The sequence below is a fragment of the Cetorhinus maximus genome, chromosome 17 (assembly GCF_964194155.1).
Source record: "Cetorhinus maximus chromosome 17, sCetMax3.hap1.1, whole genome shotgun sequence".
Lineage (NCBI taxonomy): Eukaryota > Metazoa > Chordata > Chondrichthyes > Lamniformes > Cetorhinidae > Cetorhinus > Cetorhinus maximus.
The window spans coordinates 92,998,857-93,012,985 of NC_135895.1; the positions used below are offsets into that span (position 1 = coordinate 92,998,857).

Sequence of the window (14,129 nt, forward strand, 5' to 3'; positions counted from 1 at the left end):
TCTTCATGAGGTAGAATGGAATCAAAGGATACGGTGTTAAGGTGAGATAAAGTAGTGTGGGAGGAGGCTCGTGTGGAGCTTAAACACCAGCATAGACAAGTTTGGCAGAATGGCCTGTTTCTGTGCTGTAGTTACTATGTATTTCTAACATAACATTCAAAATGGAAAATTGCTTTGTTAACACAGTTTAGACTTTGGGCCACCAGGTGGCATTATTCTGTTAATCAACAATTCTTCAACTCAAAAATCTTTATTTGGTACAGACCTGGCACTGGAAGTCACTTTGCAAAGTATACCTATTCATTCCCAAATCTAACCAAACTTACTGCAAATCAGCATTTCCTCAGTCCTTCCTGGCTTAAGTCTAAGGCCTAACAGTCTGGTGCAGAGCTCCTCTACTTGCTTACACATCTTTCAATTTAGAAGTTGGTGTTTAAAATAAAAAATGATTAGATAGGGAGAAATGAGTGCAAGAACGCCAAGATTACATAAATAATCAATTTCCTCTGGTGGGGGAAATAAGAACAAGGGAACACAATCTTATAAGTAGAACTAGGCATTCAGGAGTAAAACAAGGAAGCATTTTTTCTACACAAGGGATTGTAGAAATCTGGAACTCTCTCTGCCATTAGGCTATGGATGCTGGGTCAATTGAAATTTCCAAGACTGAAATTAACAAATTTTATTGGAACATAACATAAAAAGTAGGAGTGCACCATATGATCCCTTGAGCTTGCTCCACCATTCAATACTATTATGGCTGATCTTCTGCTTCACTCCACTTTCCTGTCCACTCCTCAAATCTTGATTCCTTGAAAGATCAAAAATCTAACTTAGCCTTGAAAATGCTTAATGATGGAACATCCGCAACCCTCTTGGGTAGGGAATTCCAAGGATTCATAACCCTCTTGAGTGAAGATTTCTCACCTCAGTCCTAAACGATCAACCTCTCATCCTGAGATTGTGCCCACGTGCTCTAGATTTCCCAGCCAGGAGAAACAATCTCTCAGTATCTACCCTACCGAGAACCTTCAGAATCATGTATATTTCAATATGATCATCTCTCATTCTTCTGAACTCCACAGGATTAAGGCCCAATTTACTCAGCCTCTCATTATAGGACAACTTTCTTATCCCAGGAACCAAGCTAGTGAACCTTCACCTTACTGCCTCCAAGGCCTTCTTCCTTCAATATAGGGACCACAACTGCACACAGTATTTCAGGTGAGGTCTCACCAAACCCCTATACAATTGTAGCAAGACTTCCTTGTTCTTGTACTCCAGTCTCCTGGCAATAAACCATTTAGGCAAGGGTATCAAATAATATGGATCAAAGGCAGGTAAATGTAGTTATAGCACAGTTCTGATGACCCAGTTGAATGGCAGAATAGATTTGAGAGGTTGAATGACATACTCTTGTTCTTTTGTTCTCACTACTACATTGCACTTTCATTTTGGTCTAACCTCAGTTTAAAAATTTACCCAAGTTTTAATAGTTTGACATACAGTAAAATTTTTGTTATCCATAGGAATGGGTGGTGCCAGTTCATCAAAAATGTCAGTTAATGGGGAGTTACATATACCAATGGATTTATTGGATGCCATAATGGCAGGATGGGGTGTATAATTCATGATAATGCACAACACAATACCAAACGCACAAATTATAATGGTAGTTACTAACAAAACGGATTTCCAGTACCTCTGCCGGAAAGCTTGGCTAGCCGTACTGAGTTGACCCAACAGCGCTGCAAAATCTTTGGGTTCCGGTTAACTTCTGAATGGTTTCCAGTTGGTAAAGTGACGATTTGTATTTGGGGATATCAGAAATTCCAGTCAATAAAGTATTATGGTTGGTACAGTGCCAAATAACAAAGATTACTGTGTAGTCGGCCAACAGCTGTAGGAACTCTAGCGCAGGAAAAATCCCAGTAAGACAAACCCTGCCTAAATTTAGGGACCCCACCTATTTTAGAGCAGTAAAAATTGATAACTGGCACAGGGTATTATGGCACATAAGATTATGCTGCTCCAACTGTCTGAAAGCAGCTGTGTAATGATGGGAAGCTGCAAATGAGAGACTTAAGAAATGGCAATGTAGTTTAAAAAGATGCAAATGAAAAACCTACTTTGTGGACGCAAGCTAGGTCCAGGTCCATAAGCCTCATCTGGCAACTCCTTTTGATCTCCAGCTGCCTGCAGGCTGGGGAACTCATGTTGAAAGTGAGTGTTTAAGCATTGGGTTCCTGAATTAATATATAAAAAAAAAATCACAGAATAAGGAACTGTGGACACATTTTTCTGCATACGCTTTCTCCAATTTCCATGATCCAATAGGTAAGCTCAAAAAACAAGTACAGCAAAATTTCTTTCAGTGAACCCTTATTCACAACATTCTATATTTTCATACTGCCTTTAATATAGCAAAATGTCCCAAGGCACTTGGTATAGGAAGGCATGGCTACTGAAGAGACAGGCAGGTTGAGAGAGGAGTCAAAAAATGATAAGTTTAGAGGAAGCTTTTAAGTATGTGGTGAGGAGTAACATAGGAAAGATAGTTGGGAGGCACTTCTTGACAACAGGGCTCAGGTGGCTGAATGCTCTGAGTTAGTGAGAAGTTAGGCTGGGGAGGGGATGCAAAGAAACCCGGTGTTAGGAGGATTAATGGTAACTGGGTAGAATCAAGGGTAGAAGCTGATTTACAAAGTCATGTGGTATGAGGCCATAAAGGATTTGCAAACAAGTGTAAACTGTAACCTCTCGAGTTCAGAATACTTGAGACCAAGTCATTTCTAGATTTGGGAGTTTCCTGGATCATAGAAGAATGCCTAACCAGAAGTGTGTGAACCAGAAAACACCACAGATAAGAATATTTACCTGAAACATAAAACAATGATAAAACATTATAAAGCAGTAATAAAAAATATTTTACTTATTCAAATGCTCTATCTTCCATGTTTCTGCTCCCAAAGTATTGTAGCAAAATAATGTCCTGAACTGTTTCAGTCTGCTGAAAAGATTTCCAGGGAACTTGTGTTTCTGAACAATAGATTTCCAGAATGAAGCGGTTACAGTATATAAGAAATTTAAATATGGCGCTTTGGAAGACAGGGAGCAGCAGAGATTAGCAAGGATATAGTGACTGGAGAGGGAAAGGATAAAGGCAGGGAAATTCTGTATTATCTGAAGTTTGTCAGTGGAGCTTTGGAGGCCAGTGAGGAGGGCATTGGAAAGAAAGTCTTGGTAACAATTGCACGAATACGGATTTCAGCTGCAACATGGGCCAGGTGGGCAAAGGCAGGCTAATTGTGGAGCAAGGGTATAGAGTTTGATACTCTGCTCTGGACTGAACAGGATATTGAAATTACAGACTGTTTGGCCTAGCTAAAGTGAACAGTCAGGGAGATGGTGGAACCAAGAGTAAGGATATATCAGTCTATGCCAGGACCTGAAAAAATGTGATTCTATTTCTTCCAATATCAGATCAGGAGTCTACTAGATAAGAGAGTCATGGAATTGGGGGTGATGCTGGTCAGATAAAAATTAGGTCTGGTCAACACATACATGGAAACTGATCCCATGCTAGCTGGTAACCGTCAATTGCAGCATGTGAAATAACTGGAGAGCTGCTAAAGAATGAATATGAGTTTTCCAGAGATGAATAATAATGTGGCCCCTTGGAGCAAAGAAAACACTTGCCATGGAGTGCTAGAGTAGAGAGAGCGAGGGAAAGAGAGACAGGTTGCATGATGAGGGGTGAAGTCAGTGCAAGACGAAGGAGGTGGAAAAGGGAAAGTAAAAGGCTAAGAGAGAAACAACATTAAGAAGGTAAAAGAATCCAAAATCCACATGGACAGTCAGTTATCTGTCAATCAGTTGGTCAGTCCATGGTCGATGAGGCTTCACAAGCCTTCTCGAGCTACCTTCTTAGTCTTGCATCTCTGGCCTTCATGATCCACCCAGCTTCAAAACCAGCTACAACACCTTGGTGAAGCAGTGCTCTCCATTGTGGGCTGTCCAGTACATACACTTCCCAGCCGTTGAGGTCAAAGCCAATCTTCTTCAAGTAGGCTTTCAGGGTATCTTTGAAACATTTCTGCTGGCTGCCCTGTGATCTTTGAGCGTGCACTTCAGAAGGCAAATGTTTGGCATTTTGATGCAGTTGCCAGTCCAGTGCAATTGCCCCATGAAAATGACTGTGTCTATGATCAGGACTTCTGCTTCCTGGAGGTTGCTTGTGTTCGTACAGTGACCCATCCAGGTAACACACAGGATCTTCCGCTGATGGTATATCCCGAGCTTTCTCAGGTGTTGGCAATATGTCACCCAGGTTTCACAGCCATAGAGGAATGTCGGAAGGACAACTGTCTTGTAGGTTGCGAGTTTTCTGTCCATTCGCGGGTGATGGTTAGTGAAAACTTGTCTGAGCAAAGGATGAGCTCGTGCGCTGGATCCTTGGCATTATCTCCAAGTTTATGGTTGCTGACCGGGGCACATGGCTACCGACAGAGCAGAAGAGGTTGACTGCCTTCAGGTGGTGACCTGCAGCAGTGATACTGGGGGAATTTAGTGCAAGTCCCCGTTTTGGTTAGAGGACAACCTTTGTATATTGGCATTCAGATGCAGACCTGGATTCGTTAAGTTTCCTCGAACAGGTCAAGGGTGGCCTGTAGGTCACCACCTGTATGCGCCAGAATAACACAGCCACCCGCATACTGGAGTTCTGTTGTAGTTGTGTGCAAGAATTCGGTCTTCGTTTTCAGACTTTGGAGGTTGAAAGCTTCCCGTTGAACCTGTAGTCAATTTGGATCCCAGTGGGGATGGCGCCCTTAACTATGTCGGGAATGGACACTGGGGAGATGGAAAAAAGGGTGGCAGCAAGCACATATTCTTTTTTGACACCAGTTTTGATGGAAAAGGCATCAGACTCCAGTCCACTGCAGAGAATGGTGGCAGTAATTTTGTCATGGAGAAGCCGTAACCTCAACGTATTTCTGTGGATAGTCAATGCAGCCCGGGATCTTCCAGAGAGCTTCCCGGTTGACTGAGTTGAAGGCCATTGTCAGATTGTTTAAGGCTATATAGAGGGCTTGGTTTTACTTGCGGCATTTCTCTTGGATCTGCTGAATGGTAAAGATGGAATCTGTCATGCCTTGGGGTGCTCTGAAACCACAGCATAGCTCCACTTTCCACTGCAAGAAAGATCCTTGCTGGAGTACTACTGGACCGCCTGCTTACACTTGCAGAAGCTGGTCCTCTGGAACCCAGTGTAGCTGCAGATAATCGCGAGGCACGATGGATCCTATCTTTCCAGAGATTAACACACGAATTAAGGCGGGATGAGAAGCTATTGCTGGAGGATACCTCACTGAGCAAAGGTAAGAATGGAACTAAGCAAGAGAAGTCTTCTTTAGTTGTAGTGGTAGTCAACGAGGATGCTAAAAGCAACTTTAAAGGTGGTCCTCATGCTGTTGATAGGGTTGAAGCTGGATTCAAGGTTGGAAAAACTTCAAGAGAGCTGTGCAACATTACATTTATATTTGCATTTATAAAGTTCATTTCATGACCTCAGGGTGCCGAAAAGTGCTTTACAGTGAATCAAGTGCTTTTGAAATGCAGTCATTGTTATAATGTAGGAAACTCAGCAGCCAATTTGCATACAGCAAGCTCCCACAATTGATCAGTTTCTAAACCTAATTAAAAGCAAGTAACTTTAATTAGTAGACAAGTTCTGCAAAAGACACTACGTCATCCTTTTCAGAAGCAAGAGACTAATGTGGAATGGTAAAACATAAAGCTGGTTGAAAGATTAGTATGAAACATGAAGAGCGTCAGTCAGGGGAAAAAAATTGCACTTTATCTGCGAGCAACGGGAGGCCAATTATTACAAGGGTGAAAAGACATAAGTGGCATAGGCCGATGAAGGGTTAATGGGGTGATCCATGTAGGATGTCCCACTCAGCAGTGGAGATCAGAGGCCTTTCACAGGGGTGTAAGAGGGGCAAAAAAGGAAAACTTGAAGAGCTGACACCAGCTGTTGCTGTACATTTCTCAGTGGCTGACTGAAGAATATTACAGGTAGAGGCCTGTACCCAAGAATGGATCGATCAGTTAGGTGGGGGCAGGAGAGAAAGATGTTGCCTCCTGCCAACCCCTACATCACAAATAACAATATTGTAGCATTGCAAATACTTTGAAAGTTCAACACAAATGCTCATTCATCAAGCTCTTAATATTACTCAACAAGTACCGTACACATTAATCAATAAGCGTAATATACATGAACCAAAGTCAGCAATTGGCTCATTTCAGGTTGCAGATGCTTACCATCTCCTTGTCCAGTGTGCTTGTTATTGGTCTGGGCCCAGGATTTCACAACAGGTACCTCCGGTATGCTTGGAGCTGGGGGTTCTGAACTGGGCTGCTGTGGTTCTTGTACTTGGGCTTCAGTGGTACTGTTACTGAAATCACAATTTTTTATTATTAGTTCTCTTATGTAAAAGAGATAATAGGAGGGAAGTCTCAAGTCTATTCCACCAAGCTCTTGACAAATATTTAACAGAAATTACACTAATTTTGACAATTACTATAATAGCTTTGGCCAAATATGCCATTTTCCTTAAGTCACATCTAAAGCTAAGAACGGCAAATTTAAAATGTCTATGGTATCAGTTGTAAATAAATGAAAATGCTCAACTGTTTTATTCTTAAAATATCTAGGTTCATATTTCTAGATTGCAAAAATCCTGAAATAATGGCATCATCTGAATGCTTGATTACTGTACCCAATAAAATATTATTCAAAGTTTTTCTCAAAAATGTCTTATCATTCCCGCCAACTTATCCCAAGGGGAAGAAAATAGTGGATGTCAGTGATATACCCTCTGCAGGTGACAATGGCCCATCCTAAAGAATGCTACACCAATTATCAGTATCCTTGGCTGCGTACACACCTGCATTTATAATATGTAGCACAATAAAGTTAACGTTTTGTTGATAATAAATAGCCTAACATACTTTGCAAGCTAGAATGAAAAACATATGCTCATTAATTTCTAGTTTGTGTACTGTGCGCAATAGGATTCTATGAAGACAGCTTCACTGAAGTCTGTACCTCTCCTCTTGCTGTTCAGATTTGGTGACCCATCCTGATCCATCCTTTGGTATGATATTCACATTGGGATCATTTCCCTTGTTCTCTGCTTTGAGGCTCGGAAGATTGGCTGGCGGTGGTATGCGTCGTGAGCTGGCCACTTTTCCCAGGCTCTGCAATCCATGGCGTGCCGCAACTGTGGATAATGACCGAATAATAGCTTGGGACAACAGCACAACTGTTCAAAGATTCAAAGCATGTAGCACTTTATTTTGCACTACTGACTTCCTTCACATTTGCAACCAGGTATCTAATATAACACAACTTCCTCCTCAGAATTTCTCTTAGCATCGTAACTAAATTACTATTAATCTGGGTGCAGGTTTCTACTCGGTACTATTTGACTGCAAGAATGTTAATTGATGCTTCTTTTTAGTACCACCTGAACATAAGTCAGGCCCTGCAAAAATTTATAATTCTTTTATGTCAAGCATAAAAATTTTAAAATTCCTAAAAGTTGAATAGTAGTCCAGTGCTTTGTTACTTTTCAATTTTCAAAAAATTATATGAACAGCCTTAAGTTACCAATTATAAAAATTGGTTTGGGCAGCACAAGCCACTGCTGCTGCAATGTGCTAATTCCAGCAACAGGAAGATAAGATTTCAGATCTTGGTGCGTATTTTCTCGATTTCCACTGTAGCACCAGAAGAACCAGGAAGAAAAATCCTCCACAGGAAAAATGAAAGGGTGAATCAATATAGTCCCGAGGTCCTGTTGAAGAGCAGCACTAAGCAGCAGGGGAGCAGCTCGTCAATTTGTCTTTTCAACAGCTCAAGGAAAAGCATAGGGAAAGGGGGCAAAAATGTTGATACAAATAAAACTGCATACACAAACTAGAATAGGCTCACCTGAATTTTTCTGAGTCTCTATCGACTTCCCCTTGTACGTGTTAAACAGGTTGAGTGTTGCATACTTAGTTTTCCCATCCTTTGCCTTTGTGCTCTGGCCTGACCTCTCGGACATTTCAATGGAAATTCATTGAGTCTGGCACGGCCTGGATCACCCTCAGAACCAGCTACCTCCTGCAAGGCACACAAGTCAGTTTCTTTTCAGATTTAACAGGAAATTACATTTGACACAAGCCTAGCTACAAATCAGAAAGATTACTCCAGTCAACACATAGGTTGCCTCAGTTCCAGCATCAGCAGTTAAACCAAATGAACTGCTTTAATTATTCATCTAGGGAGGCCATTTATTAAGGAGCTGCTATTTAGAGTGACTCTGCAAGGGCAATAAACATGTTGCAAGAAATTCTCTACAAAGCGTATACTAGAACAGGCTTTTGTGTTAGCCTGTGGGAGTGGAATAGAGGTACAAGAATTGAGGGTTGTCTTCATTTCTGAGGAAGCGATTTTTATCTCAGCACAGAAAATAAAAGAATGGACACATAGTTCCACATATAGCATACTTGGAAAAAGGCTGACAACTCAGATTTGGCCAGGTATTGATACATTTGAATAAAAAGAGTTTTGCAGCACTTAAGGCGTTAGTTGCCTTTTGTTTGACTATATCAAGAACAAACAGCAAATTTTGCAATAATTTGGATGGATACAGAAGTATTGGTTCATTAGTAAGGTTTTCTGTCAACTTTTTCTAAATCCCACTTATCTTGCAAGAGTCTACTTCTTGCTGTGATACAGTTCCAGACTCCCAAACCCAAAAAGCTATTCTGCATGTGTGCACCTTGGCACCACATGTCAGGTTATTCCACTCAGGATGTATCATAGCCAAGTTCAATCCTATCCTCACCAAACAGCCGCTCAGGATGTATCATAGCCAAGTTCAATCCTGTCTTCACCAAACTGCTACATGTGTATTTCACTAGGAGGTTCCAAATAAAGATTCGAAGTGGAAACATATACTCAGCGGAAGCATCTGCACCACTGAGAATGACACACACACAATTATGCTCACACATGGCGACTTGGGTGAACACCACAGAGAGCTGCTGGCTCCTAGACAACGACAGCTGCATGATTCACTGCCTTTAGAAAGAGACTTGGTGGTGGGGGCTGTGATTTGGGTTGGGATTAAGAATAAAAGGGGTGGAGCGGGGGAGTGGAGAACTGATTAACAAATTCAAAAATTGCAGTAAAAAACCTTGGAATGCCAGCAGAATAAATTAACGCATGTGGAACCAGCCAGATCATTTAAGAAACAGTCCCTTCTCTAATAGCTATTTGGAAATTCAAGCAGTTTCATATTTTTGAAACAGTAAAATCTTTCCTCTTCCACACAATCATCTCTGTTAGCAGGCATTGTCAGTTAAGAAAGAGAGACCAAAGTTTTTTTTAAATCATTATTCATTGGTACCAGCTATAAATCACAGGCAGATGTTTAATTGGAGTCAGCTGTGATGGAAGAAGAGTTGGCCAACTCAGACTAGACTGACAGGAAAAGTCTTAAAGAGGAGATATTGAACAGTGGCTTCAAACTATGGAGATGTACCTGATATGAAATAAGTACAGGAATATAAGTGACTGAAGCAAACCGACAGAAATAAAAAAGCCTTCATGTATATCAAATATGCTGCGGCCAATCTAGTCTATAAAAAAAGATGGCTTCAGGTCGGCAGCGGCACTGTCCCTCCATTTGAGGATAACGTCTACTCAGATGTGAGTTTCTATCACGGGTCTTCATGTGACTCAACAGGCTAATTCTCAAACTGCAGATCTTGGCCATATGTTCTGGCTTCAGGTACAATCGCCTTATACAATTTGGCTGCCTGGCACAACTGTATTTGGCAAATCTGCTTGACAAAACTGAATGGTAGATTACTTCATATATTCAAATACAACTTCAATGATACCACAGTACAGCTGGGGTGTTCTTGAATGTGTTACTGAAATAATAAAGTACACTGTTTTAATGTTAATATATGAAAGCATTTCCAAGCCCACAACCCTCCAAGATATCTGTGTGCCTCTAAATCTGGCCCCTTGTGCATTTCCAATCATAACTGCTCCACAGTTGGTGGCCATGCCTTCAGTTGTCTAGACCCCAAGCTCTGGAATTCCCTCCCTACACTTCTCTACCTTGCTTTTTTCCTTTAAAACACTTCTTAAAAACTTACATCTTTGACCAAGCTTTTGGTCACCTGACCTAATATCTCTTATCTGGCTGTCACATTTTGATTTAGAACGATACTAAGCACCACCTTGAGAGGTTTCATTCCATTAAAAGTGCTATATAAATATAAGTTGGTGCTATTGTTACGTTACGAACTTGTCTTTACAAGGGATTCCATTGAAACTACCAAAATTCTATTTTACGTAGCAATCCTCCTCAACATTTGTCAAAAAAAATTGTGGTAGGATGTTGCTGCTTCCCAATGTGTTACACACACTATTTGTTCTCCATGCTGTGCCCTAACATTTCACAGTAGTGGCTACAGCAATCATAAATGCCATTACCTAGATTACTCCATAAAGTATTTCATTGGACCTAAATGGATGGAATGTAATGCAGTTGGTGCTACTATTCAAATTATTACTCAAGAGCATGTTTCACAAAGCAGCCATGAAATGCTGAGGTTTTCGCTGTATCCAGATTAATGTTGGCAGCATGGCAAGTTAGCACAACGATATTATGAAGAACCTCAATGAGTATTAAAACCTAACAGCTTCAGAAATTGCTAGAAACGGTTTACATAACAAGTGAAATAGAATGTGTATCAAAAGGGTTCAGGCATTGTAGTCGTACTTGTGGTGAAACTGTCATTGTTCACCATCATTACTCCACGGAAACTGACAGCAGATTCTGGCGTCCACACATGCATGGCTAAATGCTGAAAACCTGAAGTTGCTATCAGCAATTCAATGCTTCTTCATAGGGTGCGCTGCTGAAATCTTTGCAGGCTGCAATCAATCACGTTAGTGAGGTGTAACTAGGCTTTTAATGACACGCTAAGTCATAATTACAGTTGAATAACCTCTCTGGCACTGGAAGGCTTATTTTTGGAATGCCAAACTTTTCCAAGCTGATAAAAATTCCAAGTTCAATATTTTAAAAAGAGTTTATGCTATCTCAGTTTCTAATGTGCATGTCACAATCATTTATTTTTCTCTTTGTGACAGTTATAAACAGTGAAGGATAATGTGTATTTTACTTCCTGGTTTGCTGTGAGAGAACACATCAATGTAAATTGCCACCGACCACGCTTGATAACATCACTATTCTTCTTGCCTGAAAATCCTCTTGACTTGGCACCAGATGCAACTTAGTTTCAGGAAAGGTGAAATTCACACCAGAGATTGTTAGGTTTTTGTGGACAGCTTTCTTTGAGGTCAGTGACAAGCTCCATAGCTGACTGCAAAACCCTGACCAATATATCTATGGTATTTTGACAATGGATGCAATGTGGCTAGCTTGGTATGGAGCTCTGTATGAAGCATGCCCCTTTTTTGCTCTTCCTAAAAATCACTACAGTCTTCTACCTTTTTATTACCCCACACACAAAAATATTTTCAGGCAAGCAGAAATCTGACAATTTAGGTCCCCTCAGTCCGTGCATTATGAAGGAACTCACTGCTTACAGTAGAAGCTTCCTATCCAGCAGATATATTGACTATGGATTGCTATATACTAAGCCAATAGTGCTTCTCCAAAAATCAGACATCTTGTTAATATCAAAGGTAGGCAGTTATCAGTTTTAAACTGTGACATTTTGCGTACCTACACATTTTGTATATCTGCATCTGTTAAATTGAAGTTTTGAGAAAATATCTTAAAATACAACTTAAGCAGTAATTAGCTGATGAGATATTTGGGAACACAATTTCTGACATATAAATTACCTTTAATCTACTAGAAGAGACTATCAAAATATTAATTTTTACTGAGTAAGTTTATAAGTCAACAAAGTACTATCCTTCAGAATGACAGAAAACCATACAGGCTTGTTTTGCTTTAAAGGATAATTCTTTAGAAGTACACCCAGCTGCTGGCTACTGCTTTGCCTATGACAAAATAAATCCTCCATCTTTATCTGTTACTCTGCTTCAGAATATCTTTTAGATACCAAGTACAAAGATATTATGTAGTTTGAAGAAAACTTCCATATCCTGATGTCACTTACCACACACTGTTACATCTATTTAATCATTCATGCTCAAAAAAACCTCACATAGCAACTGCATCCTGAAACAATACTTTCATGCATCTCAGTGGACTTCAATGATACGTATACATTAGTTTTGAGTTTCTTGGCCAACTGCCAACTTTTGACAACTGTCAGTACTTCCATTTTAATGTCATGCTGATTCAATTTATATTTAGCAACACTTTTCTTTCCTCGGTGTATCTATTCAGTGAGGAAAAGGATTTGGCCATTTAGCCCTTTTAATTTGTTCTGGATTTTGTTACAAGGCTGTGCTGGATTTTGTTATGAGGGTGTGCTTCTTTTTTAAGACAGTTTCTAATTTTTCTTTTCTCTGGCTGGATTTTAAAAAAACTGACACCTCTGAAGGCAATGGGAACTGCCCAAGAAGCTACAATATACATTCTGCATTCCACCAAGTGGGATGGGGGAATAAAAAGACACTAGACCCCATGAGGAGCTTGAAAGGCCCCAACTGCTACTGGCTTTAACAGTATCCTAAACATTTCAGACATTTCTGAGATGAGACATTGAAATGCAATTACCTGCTCTAAAACAATAACTGCAGCAGACATGGACTAATAGAATTTCTCTGGAATATACAGTCATCAGGGAATTTTAAGGGAGGATTGGATCAAGCAGGAGAAAGATCAAGACAATGCAGTACTGAAACAGGTTCCTGAAGCTGTTTGCCCTCTCTCTCTCTCAGAAGTAACGTGCCTGGATTTGCAAAGTCATCATCCTGAGAAGGGAAATCTACACCCAGGAAGGTAACAGAACAAAACGACCACAAGGTGGAATCACCACAGCGAGGCCAGCTAGTCGTGTATTCCTTTGTTTTATCTTCTTCATGATCCGTAAAAACCCTTAAGCTATCCTCTTATTCTGCAGCTGTACTAGTGTGTGTGTGGGCCCAGGTGAATGTGTGTGATTGCGATTTATCTAGTTTTTTAAATTCGGTATATAGATTCAATAAACCTATCTTGATCTTTGTTTAACCTAAGAAAGCCCGTCTGACTAATTCTTTACAATCTGAAAGCATGAATAGTGGGACTCCTGCAGCATTGGGAAAGCACATCCTCGCTAAATTCACAAGAGAAAAACCCGGTTATAGTCAGATCTGGAGAGGGAGAATGGGGGAGGGGGTGGGGCAGAGAGAAGGGGGTCATTTCACTCATGTGATTATAACGCTTTCAACGAGATTATGGCTGATCTGTATCCCAATCCCAACTTTATAACCTAATCTTTGAACCATATCCCTTAATACCCTAGGTCAACAAAAATCTATTAATCTCGGTTTTAGAAGAGAATTCCAAACTTTTAGCACCCTTTGCACATAGAAGTGTTTTAACTCCACTCCTAAAAGGTCTGGCTTTAATTTTTTAGACTAAATGGAGTTTAGAACTAGGGGGAAACCACTGGAAATAATTGTCTACTCCATCAGTTCCCCTTAATATCTTGAAAACATCAAATACTTAAGTTTCTGAAGTTCAGGGAATACAACCCTAGTTCAATTAGAAACTAGAATATCCGTGAAATCAATCAGAGTTGAGAAAAACAACAGACTCCAATATTAGACATGATATTAGAAAAATATTAAAGTGTTTCTTGCAAAAACCTTTGCAGCATTTGAAGTGCAACACCATGGGTCAGAGCAGCTGTAAACAACAAAAGGTTTATGTTAATGGGGGAGAAACATAATTCAATTTTAGACTGTCTTCCCCATTCTACACGGAAGAGGGGGCAGTCCAGAAAAAGACCTTGCACGAGGAACATTTAAATGACTGGGACATAGGTCTGTAAACTGTGACTCTTTAATATCTTATTTGTGGTTCCAAAGCTTTTCCAGTTGGACCGCATTAACATGGAAAAAGCCT

At 40.3% G+C, this 14,129-nt stretch overlaps 1 protein-coding gene across 1 annotated transcript in view; it reads right to left on the reverse strand.

Annotated features, from left to right (window-relative positions):
• The window catches only part of prrc2c (proline-rich coiled-coil 2C), an 88,243-nt gene that overhangs the window by 59,196 nt on the left and 14,918 nt on the right, over nucleotides 1–14,129 (reverse strand). The window contains exons 2-5 of the mRNA XM_078561586.1: nucleotides 8,003–8,176; nucleotides 7,115–7,289; nucleotides 6,328–6,461; nucleotides 2,130–2,246 (exon numbers count right to left, since the gene is read on the reverse strand). Coding sequence (XP_078417712.1) covers nucleotides 2,130–2,246; nucleotides 6,328–6,461; nucleotides 7,115–7,289; nucleotides 8,003–8,117 — 541 coding nt within the window. The 5' untranslated portion in view covers nucleotides 8,118–8,176. The remainder of the gene's footprint in view (nucleotides 1–2,129; nucleotides 2,247–6,327; nucleotides 6,462–7,114; nucleotides 7,290–8,002; nucleotides 8,177–14,129) is intronic.